Source organism: Dama dama, chromosome 13, assembly GCF_033118175.1.
Source record: "Dama dama isolate Ldn47 chromosome 13, ASM3311817v1, whole genome shotgun sequence".
NCBI lineage: Eukaryota > Metazoa > Chordata > Mammalia > Artiodactyla > Cervidae > Dama > Dama dama.
Window position 1 is genome coordinate 65,894,904 of NC_083693.1, and position 18,150 is coordinate 65,913,053.

The window sequence follows — 18,150 nt, forward strand, 5'->3', positions numbered from 1 at the left end:
GCAGCGAAGGAAGTCCGGCCCCTATTCTAGACAACGCACTTGATTCGCTGCGGCGCGGCTGACTGTAGGCGCCTGTAGGTCCTCCTCCTCCAGGGCTTAGGGAGCAAGCGCAACAGGTGAAGTCTGCCCTGCTTCCTCCTGGAGACTTCTGTGCTAGCTCTTGGACGGGAATGTAAGTTTTCTTGTCTTCTTGCTTTAGTTTCAGCGCACTGTGTTACGTATCGGCTGTGCGCCTGGAACCTCGCAAACGTTTTAGCCTTTAACTGACCACTCAATTCTTGCCTGGAGAATTCCATGGACAGGAGCCTGGCGAGCTGCAGTCCGTAGGGTCGCAGAGTCGGATAGGACTGAGCGACTAACATTTTACAACTCAACCAGTCTGTATTGGAGGTTCTGTTATCCCCAGGTTTTCATGCCTCCGCCTGTTGCTCACTGATGGTTGGGGAAGGTGGACCTGCTTCCAGTCATCAAGCTAAACTGGGTCTTTTGTTTTATGTAGAGAAATCAGCTCCACAGTAGGTAATCATTTTTTCTATGTGGGGATCCCCGGACCATTTGGGAAACTTTTCCCATAGACTGTCTGTATGTCTGGTCGTCTTGGGAAGTCCTAAAGGTTCAACGAAGGATTTCACCAAGCTCAGGTCAAGTGAGCCTCCCCCCCACCACAGCGCCACCATGGAACACAGCTTAACTCATTTCTCGCGGGCGCTTGCCAATGTATCCCCTAGAGTCTGTGTCCAAGTGGTGCCTGAGGGGGATGTGATGACAAGAGACTGGAGCTGTTCCTGACGGCAGAGTGAGGAGGAAGGCTGCCTGTCCCTCCACAGTAGGACAGTTTCCTGTCTCCTCTGGGCCAGCTACACACCTCGGGAGGGTTGCAGGGCTGTCGTGACAGAACCTTGACAAACCTTGGCCGGTTGGTGGGAAAAGGGACCTCACCAGAAAGAGGCTACAAGTAGGGTCCCAGAAGTGGGACTTGGGGGCTGTCTTATGGGGTCCGAAAGATACATAGAGATTCTCAGTGGAGGCCTCCAAAAAACTAACAAAAACATCTGTATTAGTCAGGGTTCCCCCTGGTGGCTCAGATGGTAAAGAATCTGCCTGCTATGCTGGAGACCTGGATTTGATCCCTGGGTTGGGAAGATGCCCTAGAGAAGGAAATGGCAACCCGCTCCAGTGTTCTTGCCTGGGAAATCCCACTGACAGAGGAGCCTGGTGAGCTACAGTCCATGGGGTTGCAAAGAGTCAGACATGACCAAGCGACTAACACTTTCATTTTTCACTTTCTCCAGAGAAACAGAATCAACAGAATACCATATATAGAGAGGGGTTTGTTTGTTTGTTTGTTTTTTAAAGTCAATCAAATTTTATTCCCTCCTATATTATTTTATATGTTTAAAGTTTTATATAATAAGATGTTTTGATTTTACAATGGCTGAAGGTCGTGTGGACAGTTTTAGAAAGGAAAGTAGCATAGTAAATATGTATTTCTCAGCATAAAACAAACCGGTAATAATTATTTTTCTTCATGATGGAAACAGACAATATTGTCCTTTTCAATAAAAGGTTTAATCTTTTAAGAAATTGTTTAGAAAAGCAGGAATAAGTAATTTGGTTTTTTTTTTCATTTTTAAAAATTTATTTATTTTAATTGGAGGCTAATTACATTACAATATTGTAGTGGTTTTTGCCAAACATTGACATGAATCAGCCATGGGTATACACGTGTTCCCCATCCTGAATCCCCCACCCCCCTCCCTCCCCATCCCATCCCTCAGGGTCATCCCAGTGCACTAGCCCTGAGCACCCTGTCTCATGCATCGAACCTGGACTGATGATCTGTTTCACATATAGTAATATATATGTTTCAATGCTATTAGAGAGAGGTTTGTTTTAAGGAATTAAGTCAGAGTGATTGTGGAAACAGTGAATCCAAGATCTGCTGAGGTAGTCCGGCAGGCTGAAGACTCAGGGAAAGCATCCTAAAGCAGTTAGCTTGAAGAATCCCTGCTTGCTCAGGGAAAGTCAGTTTTTGTTCTGTTAAGGCCTTCAACTGCTTGGATGGGGCCCACCCACACAGTGGAAGGGAATCTACTTTGCTCAAAGTCCACAGATTTAAATGTTAATCTCATCTGGGACTTCCTTGGTGGTCCCGTAGTTAAGAATCTCTTCCAATGCAAGGGATGTGGGTTCAATCCCTGTTTGGGGAACTAACATCCCACATGCCGTGGAGCAACAACCAAGCCTGTGCACTGTGATGAAGACCCAGCACACCTGCCGGGGTCCAGCCCCAGCAGGATCCAGGGGAACCCTCAGGATGAACGGCGTCGGCGAGAGAGAGACACGTAGGACCGGCCTTGATAGGGCCAAGTCTGCTAGGGAGAGAGAGAGAGAGAAAGAAAGAGACCAGACCAGGAATATGCAGCAGAGTCTGGCCGTTGCTTTATTTTTCACCATAGCCTTTATACCCTAAGTCAGTACATTTCTAAGGGGCAGATAAGCACACAGACTTAGTTTAACATTATATCAGCTTATCCTTCACGAAACCAGGTGTGCTCTGTATATTTTTTGTTTATGAGAGTCTTTTCCCATAGATTTTTTGTGCATTATCTTCTGGCCTTGAGCTTAGCAGAAAACAGAAAAGTGGCAGTCTCATGGTACAGCAAGTTGTAACATAATAGAAATACAATCCTGTTAACATAAAAGTCAGTCTTTTTGCAGAAATTCTCAGCTAAATTTATCTAAAAAGTTTAACACACAAAGCCTCTGTGGCTCTGGTGAGGCAGCCCCTGTTTAGCACTCTTGGTTAAAATTAACAATTATCTTATTGTTTTTACACTAGGGCTAAACTCTTATTTTACTATATCTTTAACTATATTAACAATAGTTTCTACTGCACAACCTCAGCACATTAACATCAATCAAACGTTGATCTAATAACCACTTTTAAAACAATATTTTTTGTATTTTCTAATAGGGCTTCCTCACCCCCCGAAGGGCTCTGTGCCTATTAGGGCCTTTTTAATGGTTAATCTCTAGGTATAATATCTTTTGGCTTTCAGGCCTGTTGACAATTTATGGTTTGCCCCTGGTGCAACTTTAAGCAACTTCAGTAGCCGACCCTGTCTTTTTTGTGGTTAATCTATTTTCTTTCTATTAGGTGTCATCTCCAAGGGAACTAGATAGGATTACATTTTTACAGAACAGAAATGCAAAGGATTGCAAAAACAGCAGATATGGCACAAAACAGGCTCTTAGTCCAAAAGTTAATTACCTGCAAGAAGTCACCAGCTAATCTCTATCTAAACTATTTTCTATTAGGCGTATATGTGGCTATAATATTTGTGGAGCTTTTCTCACCCTGCGAAGGGCCTATGCTTAATAGTTTCTTTTGTTAGCGTACTGTGCTTAGGATGTTTAGAACAATCGTGAGCATTTTGTGCAATGAGAGCACACATTTATCAAACAAGCCAGAATGCCAGCAAAAGGGTTTGAATTGAAGCATTTCCTTCATCCCTGGCCCCTTCATAGGGTACCAGCATCCAGGAGATTTATTAATTAGCTTTTAAGTTGGTCTTTATTCAGTGAAAGAGGAGCAGGAGAGCTCTCGGCAGGCAACACAAAAATCTGCAGCAGGGCAAATAAGAACAGCAGAAAAGGGGGGAGGATATAGGGTGGGGTAGAGGCCGAGGCCAACCTGGAGGGTCCCTTATCCTAGACGGCCTTGCCTGTCAGGTATTTTCCTCGTGACCTCGTCATGGATGGGGTCCCAGACGGCCTTGCCTGCCCAGTATTTTCTTCATGACCTCGTCACAGGCGGGACCTCCCATAACGGCTCCCAACACACACCCCAAAATTTTAACAGTAATAATAATAAAAATATTTCTCAGATGTTTGGTGGTGGTGTTCAGTCACTAAGTTGTGTCCAACACTTTGTGACCCACTGGACTGCAGCACGCCAGGTTTCCTTATCCTTCACTATCTCCCAGAGTTTGCTCAAACTCATGTCCATTGAGTCAGTGATGACATCCAACCAGCTCATCCTCTGTTGTCTTCTTCTCCTCCTGCCCTCTATCTTTCCCAACTTCAAGGTCTTTTCCAATGAGCTCAGGTGGCCAAAGTATTGGAGCTTCAGCATCAATCCTTCCAATGAATATTCAAGATTGATTTCCTTTAAGAGCGACTGTTTTGATCTCCTTGCTGTCCAAGGGACTCTCTAGAGTCTTCTCCAGCGCCACAGTTTGAAGGCATCAGTTCTTCAGCGCTCAGCCTTCTTTATGGTCCAACTCTCACATCCATCCATGACTACTAGAAAAACCTTCACTTTGATTATTCAGACCTTTATCAGCAAAGCGATGTCTCTGCATTTTAATATGCTGTCTAGATATTAAATGTTAATCTCATCTAAAAAAAACCTTCACAAAACTGTATAGAATAATGTGTGACAAAATATCTGGGCATGGTGGCCCAGCCAAACTGACGCATAAAATTAACCGTCAAAAAAATATCTTCAGAGAAAAAAGGGCAGCTTTTGTTTGGATGTCTTCCATGACAGAGACAGGTCTATTCGACAATCAAGGGACATCTGCATACTGTACCACCTAAAGTAAAATAGCTTTTTGCACCTTTATCTCTCATGGCTCCATTCAGTTGACCCTGATGTTGCCAAAAGCAGTCATTTGGGGAAGAAGTAGAGGAGAGAGGTGAGGAGCAGATTCTATCTCCCTTCCCCTTCTGAAACCTCTCCATATGGGAGCCTGAATCAGATCTAAGCTGGGGAAATGGGAGAAGTTATGAATGACACATGAGATGGAAATTCTGACATCAGACTAAGTGTTTTTATTTATGCATAATTTTTTCATAATAAAACTTTCCTGATTATTATGGATACAATGTTGAAATGGGATTCTTTCTGAGTTGGTTTCAAACTGAGAAGAAAACAATAGTTGCCAAATTTCCTCACTCTGCAAAGTAGGTTGCCTGGAGAATCTTAGACTTGGCAAGGAAGTTTTCTCAAAATCAGCTTTGTGACCCTTAGCTCAATACGTAGTTCAAAGTATGAAAACATTGAGATTGAATTGGCTTGAAATTTGAAATCATTTCCTTGCAGAATGTTGTTTCAAACATGTAACCACAGTTGAATAAAGTATAATTCAGGCTAAGAATTTATCTCAACATCTGCTTCTTCAGGATTCCCAGAGCTTTTGCTGTGCTGAATAGCACTTGCAACGGTGTATTAGAGAAAGAGATTTATTTTTCTTGTCTTCCTCCTAGACTGCAAACTCCTCAGGAAATCCCATCAGATTTATCTTGGCATCCCCCCAAAATGCCTAATCAGTGCCTGACTGACTTTGTGAGTCATAGATATTTGTTGAATGAATGAATGAGTAAGCAGTTGACCCTAGCTGAGAACAGGCTCTTCACCTCCACTTTTGTAGTTGAACCTGGTACCAAAAGTTACAAAGAGTACTGACCTGGTCAGGTGCCATTTGTTGATAGTTCATAGCAGATTTACTTTTAGTAGCTGAAAACCGGCAACAACCAAGATAGGTGAATGACTAAACAAATGGCAGTGTACAGTAATCTTTTTGCAATATATACATGTACTAAATCACATTGCACAGTATAACTTACACAGTGGTGTATATCAATTATGTCTCAATAAAACTGGGGGAAAAAACCCTATGGATCTATATCATGGAATACTACTCAACAATAGAAGGGAATGAACTATTGATACACACAACTTCAGTGGATCTAAACTGCATTATGTTGAATTAAAAAAGCCCATCACAAAACATCATTTAACATCCTTAAAATGACATAATCATAGAGATATAAAACAGATTAGTGGTTTCAAGGGATAAGGAAAGTTGGGCCAGAGAGTGTTAGAGGTTCAGTGTGAGGGTCACTAAAGGGAGATCTTTATGGTGATGAAATAGTTCTGTATCATGAGTCAATAGTGGTTACACATGTAGTAAAATGACATAGCATTATAAACACACTTTCTACCAATGTCAGTTCCCTAGCTTTTAGCTTATACTATCATTACATAATATATAAGCAATGCAGTTAACTGGGTGAAGGATCCCCAGAACGTCTCTGCATGAATTTGGCAACTTCCTTTAAATCCATCATTATTTGAATGTTTAACAAGTAAAGAAACTACATCACCCATATATTCTTATCACAAAGTATTTAACCTGCATCTAATTCTGATTACTAAAATAATTAATTTGATATTCTTTCTTAAAGAGAAATAATTTTGGCATTTTCTTTTAGCAGAATGTGATTTGAAATAATATGGAATATTATGATGATGTGAAATAAAAAGGAAAAACAGTATATATATATATATATATTGGTCTTTGACCCTAATCCCTAACACAGAACCCCTAAAACCTTGTACTTTCCTAGTGATAGGTACATCTTACACAGAATTCCTATATTCCTTGGAATTTCCTGAGTGAGTGACAAAAACATCCTTTGTTCTAATGGGGGTGATTCTAGCTGGGCTCCTGGATGGGGGCTGGTCACCAGAAAGACCAAGCCATTATCAGCCCCACCCTCCAATCCTGCATGGCTAGGAGAGGGATAAAGATGAAGCTAATATTCCATCACACCTACACGATGGATCCTGCATAAACATTCCTAAAATATGGAGTTCTGAGAACTTGCCAATTGGTAAACAGTAACACATCGGCACTCTGGGAGGGTGATGCCCCCCAGACTCCACAACTCCTGTGGACCAAGGACCACAACTCCTGTGCTCAAGGGACCGCAGCTCTTGTGCTCCAACCTCATCGTAGGTATCTTTCCATCTGGCTGTTGACTTGCATCTTTTAATACTCTTTGCAGTGTATCAGTAATAGTAAGGAAAGTGCTTTCCTAAGTTCTGTGAGCCTTTTGGCAAATTATAGAACCCAAGGAAGAGGTCATGTAACTGAATGTATGTCCGTGTGCCCAACAAACAGTGGGGCCAAATAATATCAAAACGTCAGTTTGGTGCAGAGGACTGTTTTTTGCAGGGCCAGGAAGGAGACAGGTGGCTCATGGCTTAAAAATCCAGAAATCTGGAAGCTTTCAGTAAAGCCCTTTCCTAGGAAAAATGAGGGAGGGGCGTGGTTAGTTATTGTAACCTTCCTGATGTCAGATCCCTTGTTCTAGAGGTCAGGTCCAAGTCAGGGCACTATGCTCCTATAAATCTCCACCAAACAAAGATTATTCTCTGTCCTTCCAAGGAAGCAGGAAGGGCAAGGTTCCCAGGTGCAACTTTTGCCCTCCAAGGCTCAGGCCCTGCCTAAGAGGAGAGGGTCCATGAGGGGGTAGGTTACCCTGCCCAGGTCAAGCACCCAATCGGGGTCCTCCCACAGTGCCCAGACCTGGCTGAGGAGGCAGATCTCAGCTGGCGGTGCCCTCAGGGCCTGGTCCCCAAGCCCTGTCCAGGTATCATCATGAAGGAGCCAGGCATCCAGAACCCAGTCAGTTCTCAAGCTCCTCCGGCGTCCCAGATGGGACCGGGTCCCAGACCGTGACCCAGACTGACCACCATAGCCATTAGGTCAAAGAGACAGGGATGGATGGTGTTTTTAATGTGACCTGTGGTCGGATGATACCAGTCTTTTCTGTTTCATAGGCTGTCTGTCTAGCTATCTTCTAGTGACAGGAATTTCAGAGAAACCAATCGGCCTGCTTCTCCAGGTGGGGGATGTTCCTTGTGTCCTGAGTTCTGCCAGGAAAGTAGAGTCAATACCAAGTGACGCCAAGGAGAGGCTCCTGCAGCCTCTCTGCTCTTGGCCCCATGGACAGCGTCCCGCGGTGGCTCACCGAAACTGGAGCAGCCTTTGCTGAAATGTTTGGCTTTGTTGTCCCAAAGCTTAAGCAGAGGTGGGGGTGGGGGAAAGACAGGGCCCTGGCCCTGGTCCCTCCTGTCCTCACCTTGCAGAAGGGACGAGGCCTCCATTCCCAGGACACTCAAGCCTGTCCCAAGCAGAGGCCTCTTCCAACACTGATTCTGCACTTTCCCCCATTTTCTGCCCCTTGTACCCTGACCCAGCTTCACACTGACGTTCTCACTTTCCTCTTCTTCTTTGTTCAACCATTCAAAACATTTATTGAGCTCTAGACTCAGGAGAGACAGACAAATTTGTGCTATTCATAAGATTTATTCTATCAGGGATAAGGGACAGAAGGGCTTCACTGGTGCCTCAGGTGGTAAAGAATCTGCCTGTAATGCAGGAGACCTGGGTTCAATCCCTGGGTCGGGAAGATCTGTTGGAGGAGGGCACGGCAACCCACTCCAGTAATCTTACCTGGAGCACCCCAAGGACTGAGGAGCCTGGCAGGCTACAGTCTTGGGATCACAAAGAGTCAGCACGACAGAGCGACTAATACTTCAAGGGACAAAAAGAAGTAAGTGTAGTAATACCACAATTCTGTGAATGCCTCAGCAAACTAAGGCACATCAATGGGAATTCACTCCCTTAGTTGCAACTAAGGATTCCTCCCCAGGTACTGGTCAGAGATGGTGCTCTTGACCATCAACCCGCATCAGTTATTACAGATAGGAGATTACAGCTCTGCGCCACTTGTCAGCCAAGGGAAAATGTTTTGTACCGTAAACCTGCACATCATGGAGGGCAGGGAAAAGAAAGTTCACAAGAAATGCAGGTGGTTTTATAAAACGGAGGACTAGGGATTCCTCACATATCCAAGAAGGGGAATCTGAGAGGGAAAGCCATGCTCCTGCAAAAGGCCCACCCCTCATCCTCCCATTAACATGCAAAGGTGAGGTCTCCCTGGCACCAAGCCTGGAATGAGGGTGACTCACCTCCCCCTTGGACTCGTGGGGTCAGACGTCACCCAGGGAGGGACTATTTAGCTGGCTGGAGTTCTCAACAGCCTCACTACATGCAGCCTTTCACACACTACTCTTCGATCCCCAACAACTACTAAGCAGGGTAAGCAGGGGCCTGGGAGGTGGGGAGGGGAGGGAGCAAAGGGCCTCCACTCTCAGCCTCCCTCTCCACTTCCATCAGGACTGCTGTCCCTGTGACCAGAGCTGAATGTGGGGAGGGGGCTTGAGCCCACCATTACCATGAGACATTGGGAACCTCTGGTCTTGTCATGACTTGGGTTACTATGAAGCCCTGAGACAGACCAGGTGGGCAGTGAGCAGGGGACAGAGATGGGGTATTAGAGGTGGCCAGGACTCTGGAGAACAGGGAGCCAAGCAAAGTCATTCTTAACTTCAAAACTGTGGTCTGAGCAGATTAAGGGGGTGGGCTGGAAGTGACTCAGGCTTCAGTGGGACAGAGGGCAGGGCTGGAACAGCAGAGAGATGCCCCCCTGAAACCTAGGTGCAGCCTAAATCAGGCAGTGAAAGTGAAAGTCGCTCAGTCATGTCCGAGTCTCTAAGATCCCAGTCTCTAAGTCCACGAAACTCTCCAGACCAGAATACTAGGATGGTTAGCCTTTCCCTTCTCCAAGGGATCTTCCCAACCCAGGAATTGAACCCACGTCTCCCACATTGTAGGCAGATTCTTTACCCGCTGAGCCACAAGGGAAGCTCAAGAATACTGGAGTGGCTAGCCTATCTCTTCTCCAGGGGATCTTCCTAACCCAGGAATGGATCCCAGGTCTCCCGTATTGCAGGCAGATTCTTTACCAACTCAGCTATCAGGGAAGCCCTAAATCAAGCAGAGCAGTTTTAACTCCACACTCTGTTTCTCAGAAAGACAGCGGTGTCCTTGCTCCACAACTAGTGTTCCCACACTGCCTCCAGGATGTCAGCTAAAGCCATAGAGAGCGGGGAAGGCGGTGCCTTGGATGCCCTCCTGCCAGAATTGCTGTCGGAAGGTGAGTGCCCTTGGGAAAGCTCCCGAGGATGGGGTGGCCCAGAGCTTGGGGTTCCTAGACGTGGGCAGAGGGGGTCTGGGTTCTGTCCTGGTGCTACCACCCCTGGTGAGCACCCCTGGTGCTCTGGGCCCCATCAAGTCTCTTCCCCGCTGGTCCTCAGCCTCCTGCTCTGTGCAGTCAGGAACCCCAGCTCTCCACTGGTGCTGGGCCTCCCTCTCTCTGTCTTCTCCCTGGTTCACCTCCAAGAACCCTTGATACCGCAGCTTCCTCTGAGGTCCCCTCCCTGCATCAGAGATCCTGGGAGCTTCAGGAAAGGGTGGAGGGTGCTGTGTGGGGTCTGGTCCCACAGCTGCCTGCCCCGCTGTGTGCTCCCCCATTATTTCTTTCTTCCAGAGGAAGAAGAACCTTCCCAGTCAAGCAATCAGGCCTCTGATGGCTCTTCTTCTGGGAAGACACCACAGGGGCCACATCAGGGGCCTCATCAGGGACCAGATGGCTCTGGCTCTGACCCCAGAGATCCACCCAAGTCGGAAGGCAGCAATTTCTACAATTATGCAGGTAACGGGTCTCCGAGCACCAGTCTACGTACGGATCCTCACCCCACACCCACTGCACAGCTCAACCTGCTAAATTGTAATTGTCAGGACAGTCTTCCTGATGGAATGTCTCTGACACACAGTCAGAAAAAAGTCACAGCGTACAGAGGAGATGAAATAAATGATGCTGTAGAATCAGAGGGACCACACTTAGGGTTTAGCTCTGCCTCTGACTTGCTGAGTGACCCAGGGCGAGTCACTTGCCCTCTCTGGGCCTTCATAGGTTTGTTTTTAAGCACAGGGGTGGGATGAGGTCACTCTTACGGGCCTCTCAGAACCAGGTCACCTCCAGTTAGGTGGGTGCTGCTCAGGTTAGATGCCTGACAGCTGGCAGGCACAGTCTCAGGCCCGGCTCACTGCCCATGCCTGCCCTGTGGCCCCACAGCACCCAAGGCAGGTACGTTTCATTTCTCCATTTACGCTCCTCCCCTGATGCCCCAGGGCCTGGTCACTAATGTCCTCCCAGAACACACCCTCCGAGAGCAGTGTTACCTCTAATGTGGGGCCAGCCTTGGGTCAGGGCACCAAAGGTGCATGTTTGTTTTTTCTTAAATCAGGTGATCATACACTATAGAATTTAATTTGCCAAGATGACAGTTTGTCAGTGTAGGTTGAATAGTGTTAAGTACATTTGCATTCTTGTGTACTTGATCTCTAGAATTCTTTTCATTTCCTGAAACTGAAACTCTGTACACATTAAACATTAACTATCTGTCTCCTCCTGCTCCCGGCTCTGGGAAACCACAATTCTTTCTATTTCTAAAATTTGAGTAAGGTAATCTAATTTCCATGTCAGCGGAATCATACAGTATTTTTATTATTCTGACTGGCTTATTTTACTTGGCGTAAGGTTCCCTAGGTTCACTCATATGTGATAGTTTCCTCTTTAATGCAGAATGAGCTTCCCTTGTGTGTCTCTACCATGTGGTGATGACCCATTTATCCATCGATGGACACTTAGATTGCTTCCACTTCTTGACAACTTTGAAAAATGCTGCTATGAACATGCAATGCAAATATCTCTTCCAGACCCTGTGGTCAGTTTCTTTAAATCAATATCCAGAAATTGGATTGCTGCTGGATCATATGATTTTCTATTTTAATGTTTTCAGAACTGCCATAGTGTTTTCCATAGCTCTTGCACCATTTTCTATTCCTACGAACAGTGCACAAGAGTGCCACCTCCTCCACATTCTAACCATGGCTTGTTATTTTATGTTTTTTTGTTTTTTAAATAGTAGCTATCCTGATGGATGTGAAGTGGTATCTCATGGCTTTGATTTACATTTCCCTAATGATGAATGAATTTGAGCATCTTTCCAAATACTTGTTAGCCACTTGAATCTCATTAGGAAATTGCCTATTTGAATTCTATTCCCAATCTTAAACCGAGTTCTTTGAGTTTTCAGTCATAGGAATTCTTTCTACCATACCTTGAATCTTAGTCCCTTACTAGATACATGATTTGCCAAGTTTTTCTCCCATGCTGTAAGTTGCCTTTCCACTGTGTGGATTGTGTGTTGTTGTAGACCATTATGGCTGCTGTAACAAAATGCCACAACCTAGGTGTCTTAAAAAGAACAGGAATTTATTTCTCACATTTACGTAGCCTAGGAAGTCACAGATCAAGACACTGGTAGACTCTGTGTTGTGAGAGCTCACTTCCTAGACAGCCATCCCTGTAAGCTTCTATGGTGGGAGGAAGAAAGGAACTGGCATGGGGATGGGGTGGAGGGGTCTCTTTCATAAGGAAAATCATCTCAATCAAGAGGGCTCTGCCTTCAAGACTAAATCACCTCCCAGAAGCAACCCTCCTAACACCATCACATGGGGTATTAGGTTTCAGAATGTGAATTTATGGGAACACAAGCATTCAGATCATAACATGACTTTGCATGCAAAGATACGCTTCATTTATACTTCTTATTCTGAAATTCTCCTTCAGAGCTTCCTTGGTCCCAAACCAGTAGGTCTCATGTTGGGAGATGGCAGTGAAGGAGGATTTACAATTGACTTTAAAGCCCTCAAGAAGCAGAAATGATAGAGAATAATACTGCCTTGTGGAAAATTCTATGGCAGCAGGAGCACAGTAGACTCACATTGAGTCTTTAGGTGGAGGTGGCTCAGGAGCGTTGGGAACGTGTGGCAGAGTCCTGGAAGATGTTCCTGGATTTGTCAGGCAAAAGATTGAATGCTGAGGGCTGGGCATGGCTTCTATTCTTTCCCCAGGATAGAAGCAGAAGCCAGATCAATGAGAGCCTCCTCATCCTCACTAGAGAAGTGAACTTTCACCTGTGGGCACAGGGGGCAAGAAGGGACCCCAACACCTTCACTCTTCTCTGTACCCAGCGGCCAGCCGATGTGTCTCATTCTGTGTGTTTCCCCCATCTCTGATCCTGGACAAGGAGAGGTGATGCCCACTAGGGTGGCAGTGGTGGAGTCAGAGAGATCGGGGCGAGGCAGCCAAAAGCCAGGAGTTGTCAGCAAGCACTAGACAGTGATGTTCCAAAAGGCAAGGAAAGATCCTCCCCTAGAGCCTTCAGGGAGAGTCTGGCTCTTCTACACCGCTCACCTCCAGAACTGTGAGAACTTGAGAGAATTAACAGAGCTTGTGGTCCTTAGTTACTGCAGCCTCAGGAAACTGAGGTGGGCAAGTCTCATTTTATTGGAGTTTGCAGATGCTCTTTTTTTTTTTTAAAACAACTTGAAGGCTTGTAGCAACCAAGAGTTGGCAGAGTTGGTTCATATTTTTAGCAATAAAGTATTTTTAACTTAAGATAGACACATTTTTTAATACATAAGGTCATTGTGCACTTAGTAGACTCCAGCATATTATAAACATAACTTTTATATGCAGTGGGGAACCAAAAAATCATCTGATAATTGCTTTATTGCAGTAACCTGGAACCGAATCCCTTGTATCTCCAAGTTGTGTCTGGACAGAGATCAAAAATCTCATTGTGGTTGAGGAACTCTTGAAGGCTGTATTGGAGTCAGAATCTGTGAAAGGAGGAGCTGGGAGTATCTAGAGGGGTGCTGAAGTTGATCACAGGGAGAAGGCAGTGTTTGTTAGTGTCAAGGTCTAGGGCCCCGCTATCCAATAGAGCTTTCTGCAGTGATGACCATGTTCTTCGTGTGATCCAAAACAGTAGCCACTAGCCATGTGTGACTAATGAGCACTGGGTCATGTGACCGAGAAACAGAGTTGTAATGCTTATTTCATTGTAATTCACTGTGGCTCAGTTGGTAAGGAATCTGCCTGCAACGTGGGAAACCTGGGTTCGATCCCTGGGTTGGAAGAGCCCCTGGAGAGGGAAAGGCTACTCACTCCTGTATTTTGGCCTGGAGAATTCCATGAACTGTATAGTCCACGGGATCACAAGGAGTCAGACAGGACTGAGCGACTTTCACTTTCAAGGTTTAAGTCACACACATAGCTAGTGGTTCCCATAGTGGGCAGCACCTTGGGTGTGTGTGGCCTAGAGTCTAAGATCCTTAGAAGTAGGGAGGTGAGATTTGAAAGACCAGGTTGTTAGAAATTTCATCTGTGCAGAAATGGAAGCCCTGAAGACAAATCAGGGCTCCTGATGGAGAGAGAGGCGTTGGTGAGCCAGGAGCTACAGCCTTCGAGAAATGGCTGGGGGCCGGAGGCTGATTTTGTACCTTTTCCTCCTTGCCTGGTATCAAGGCTTCTCTTCCTGGGGAGCTGGCTGAGCTCACTCCCACAGCTCCTGAAATCTCCAGAACACCTGGTCCCTACTGCCCAAACATCCCTGCTGCTGTCAGGTATCCCTGCCAGACCCAAGAGCTCTGAGCAATTCAGTATGGTACAGGCATGCCGGAATCCAGTGTGGCCAGGGGCTCCAGTGAGAAGGCAGCACACACATTTCCTGATGGGGGAATCAGGGATGCTGTGTGCAAAAAGTCACAAGTAGGCTGAGCCCTGGAGGACGGGGTGCTTCCACTCAAGCTATAATCTCGGAAGGGTGTCTGAAAGATGAACAAACCAAAACAGTCAAATTTATTTGATTGCAAATAAAATCAGCATGCTTTTCTGATTTCTTCTTTTTTTTCTTGTTGAGAAAATGATACTGAAGGTATTGAAGTTAAGGAACAGTATGAAACCGTTTCAAGGCAGGTTCCTCTCCCCCTCTGGAGTGCCACAGAGCTCTGGGCTCTTGTCCATCCTCCTCTGATTCCCTGACTATCAGACTACTACGTAAAAGCAGAAAGCCACACAGGGGCTGCTGTCTCCTGTGATCCCAACTCCAGGGAACCCTTCCCACTGGGACAGTAGCAGAGATGCAGGGGAAGGCCAGTGCTGGGCACTCACAGGGGTTCTTTCTTTCTCCAGGCAAGACTGCCGCAGCCGTGATCGGAGGAGGTGAGTCTCTTTGTAAAGCAACTCAAGCCGCATCTGCCACTGTCCCTGGGCTCCTGGGAGAGTCTGGCTTTGACTAAGTCCAAGATTGCCTTGAGCCTCAAGACCTGGGTGGGTAGGGGTGGGGTGGAAGGTGTCAGAGGTGGAATTCTTGCGGTAACAAGAACCTTGCCAAGAAGGAACCAAAGCAAAGCCATTCACAGCACCCACTTCCAATCTCAGCTTCTCCCGAGTGCAAACTGTGGGAACCCAGGTGAGTTGCTAGAGTTGTCTGAATCCGTGATTTCTCCCCAGAAAGCCAGGGCACGGTTTCTTGCACAGGCCTGTAGGAAATGTGTGAGCTGAGCTGTGTGGATTTCTCAGAACTGCTCTGTAATCCTTGGAGCTCATCCAGTGAGCCCAGTTAGGGTCATCCACTGGTGAGGGTCATCCACTGGTGAGGGTCATTCACGGTGGCCGGAATCAAAGAAAATCAAACATTTCTGTCACACCAGCCAGTCTCAAGTGCTCAGTGCCACGTGTGCCCACCATGTGGATGGTGTAGACGTAGAAGGTTTCTGGTGGCAGAAGGTTCTATGCCTGCACCATCTGAGATGTAGGGACCCTGGGGGATGCTCACCAGCGGCCCTGGGCCAGAGATCAGAAGCTCCACCCAGCACCTTTTCAGAAGAGCAGTTCTGTCCTCATACTGTGGGCCTGTGCCTGTGTGAAAGACACCAGTTTCCCCATCAGAAGGGGGCGTTTGAAGACCCCTGCTTGTTTCAACTTTATTTCATAAAGGGCGAACTAAAGCCCAGGGAGGACTGCTGAGGTTCCCAGGAACACAGCTAAAATGAGGTACAAACAGGCCTGGGATTCAGGTTTCTGGAGTGGTCCCCCACCCACTTGTGTCCACATCTACAGCCTTCCCTTGTCTTGGACGCCAAGGTTTTCAGGAGAGCAGAGTGGACCCCTCACCTTATGTCACAGGAAGGTGTCAGGGAGATCTAGGGAGTTGGTCCCATAGGGCCAACCCCAAAGCTCCTCTCTCCCTGCAGCCCTGGCCGTGGGGTCTGTTCCCGTGGTGCTGGGCGCCATGGGCTTCACCGGGGCTGGAATCGCCGCCTCCTCCATCGCGGCCAAGATGATGTCAGCGGCCGCCGTGGCCAATGGGGGCGGAGTTGCCGCTGGAAGTGTGGTGGCCACTCTCCAGTCCGTGGGTAAGTGTCCGGGCGGGAGGAGGCGGGCCCCTCTGCTTCTTCCAGCTTCATGGTCATCAGTGTACCTGGACCTTTGTGTCCTCCTCACTGTCCCCACATCTGGTTGTGGTTATGGGTGATGGGAGGAGGGGTGTGCATCCCAGGAGGCCTGCATTCCTCATCAACACTATATAACCTATGTAGGTCCCTCCCCTCTCTGGGCCCAGCCGAGTGCAGTGGAGGGAGGGGCAGCCTGTCATTTCTCAGAGGGTCTGTCCTGTCGCTGATGGACTGACCATCAGAGTTCATGTCTCCTCTTTGGGTGGCCATGTGCAGCCGCCCCTCCCCCCGCAGACATCCTGGGGTTTCAGGAAGTAGAGCAGGCAACAAAGGTGGGATGTCTGTTTCTCCGGCCTCCAGATGGTCCTGGGATTTCTGACCCCCATGGCCTTGCCGGGGGTTGCTGGGCCTCCCTGTCCCCTTGTGCTCTAACCTGCTCCTCTCCCCCAGGGGCAGCTGGACTTTCCGCATCATCCAACATCCTCCTGGGCTCTGCTGGGTCAGTATTTGGGGCATGGATGTGGGGTTCAAAAAAGAAGGCCGCTCCTCCACCAGGATCCAGTACTGAAGAAGAGAGCGGTTCCCATGCTGGAGATGAATTTCCAGGGCCTCAGGATGTCAGTCCCCCAAATGACAAGCCCTCTGCCTCCCAAAATTCTTCCAAGAATCATAAGAAATAAAAACAACAAAAAGAAATAGAAACAAGATGCTGTGACCTTTCATGAGTGTCCCTACTGGGTTCTTATTTATCAGACAGAGTGCAGGGCATCTGTAGGGCCACTGGTGATAGGATATGGGCCAAGAACTCTGTAAGAATGGGCACCGATATCCATGACAGGAAGCCAGGTCTGTTTCCACTCTATTGTGACCAAAAGTGAAAGTGTCATTCGATCAGTCGTGTCTGACTATTTGTGGTCCCGTGGACTGTAGCTGGGAAGACTCCTCTGTCTATGCAATTGTCCAGGCAAGAATACTGGAGTAGGTTGCCATTCCTTTCTTCAGCGGATCTTCCCAACCCAGAGATGGAAACTGGGTCTCCCACACTGCAGGCAGATTCTTTATCATCTGAGCCACTAAGTGGGGCAATCTTGTAGGTTTGAGCCCTTAACCTGTGGGGTTAACTCTAGTTAATGTCAGAATCACGTTAAATTGCAGGACACCCAGCTGCTATCCATAGACAACTGGAGTTTCTTGTAAGGAAATCCACACGTCTGACATCCAAAGTGGTCTGAGTGGCCATGGTACTGAGAAAGTCTGTTTTCTCACTCAGATGGTAAAAGGAATTTATGTCTGCGACATCGTAAGTTACCTAGAATTTTGCCCAGACTTCCAAAGTTGCTCCAAGTACCATACATTAAAAACACAGGAGAGGGACTTCCCTGGTGGTCCAGTGTGCAAGAATCCACCTTCCAATGCAGGAGACATCGGTCAGGGAATTAGTCGATTCCTGGTCAGGGAAGTAAGATCTCACATGCCTAAGGCGACTGAGTCCCCAAGCCTCAACTACTGAGCTCATGTGCCCTAGAACCCATGGTCTGAGACAAGGAAACCACCACAGTGGGAAGCCTGAGCACCAGAGAAAGCCTGCACAGCAATGAAACTCACCACAGCCAAAAATAAATAGACTAAATAATGAGAAAAATATGTCCATGCAGTTAACTGTAATTAAAATAGCATGCTTGACTTTATGTGACTCTTACCACAAAAACAAACAAACAAAAGAAAAGCACGTGTACGTGTTAAAACACCAAACGTTGTCTTGACTTACTACTGCATGGTCAAATTCCTTCTTAACAATACCTGAGAAACAATTCCCCATGTTCGCAAATATAAATCTATAACCAAGGACAGATCTAGGTTTTAGGGGCTTGAGATTTAAGTAATTGGGGAGAGAAAACTCTAAAAAATATAATAAGAGAATTACAATCTAAAATGCCAATAGCACTAAAATGTCATTCAGAAATAAGGGAAAGTGGTAGAGTAAAGACAGTTTGGAAAAAGTCTGCAGTCTTAACCAGTTGTTCTTAGAATACCATCCTTTTGCAAATAGCAGTGATAGCAATGCTGGCACACTGCA

General features: G+C 46.7%; 1 protein-coding gene across 4 annotated transcripts; it reads left to right on the forward strand.

Moving 5' to 3' along the window:
• Nucleotides 1-45: 45 nt before the first annotated feature.
• Nucleotides 46-16,793, forward strand: LOC133068204 (interferon alpha-inducible protein 27-like protein 2). 4 transcript variants are annotated; one of them, XM_061159349.1, is made up of 6 exons: nt 46-172; nt 9,734-9,858; nt 10,252-10,416; nt 14,809-14,838; nt 15,873-16,034; nt 16,524-16,793. In XM_061159349.1, the coding sequence occupies exons 2-6, from the start codon at nt 9,786-9,788 to the stop codon at nt 16,751-16,753; spliced, it is 660 nt and encodes a 219-aa protein (XP_061015332.1). In that variant the 5' UTR covers nt 46-172; nt 9,734-9,785; the 3' UTR covers nt 16,754-16,793. The 4 variants fall into 4 exon arrangements, with proteins under 4 accessions (XP_061015332.1, XP_061015334.1, XP_061015331.1 ...); XM_061159351.1 differs by having other exon boundaries at nt 52-172; nt 9,738-9,858; XM_061159348.1 differs by lacking the exon at nt 46-172 and adding an exon at nt 8,854-8,960.
• Nucleotides 16,794-18,150: the final 1,357 nt, after the last annotated feature.

What these genes read in the sequence shown, in the direction of transcription:
- LOC133068204 (XM_061159349.1), top strand. Translation starts at nt 9,786, where the DNA reads ATGTCAGCTAAAGCCATAGAGAGCGGGGAAGGCGGTGCCTTGGATGCC. An exon ending in GCCAGAATTGCTGTCGGAAG is followed by an intron (nt 9,859 to 10,251) that starts GTGAGTGCCCTT and finishes TCTTTCTTCCAG; the next exon opens with AGGAAGAAGAACCTTCCCAG. An exon ending in CAATTTCTACAATTATGCAG is followed by an intron (nt 10,417 to 14,808) that starts GTAACGGGTCTC and finishes TTCTTTCTCCAG; the next exon opens with GCAAGACTGCCGCAGCCGTG.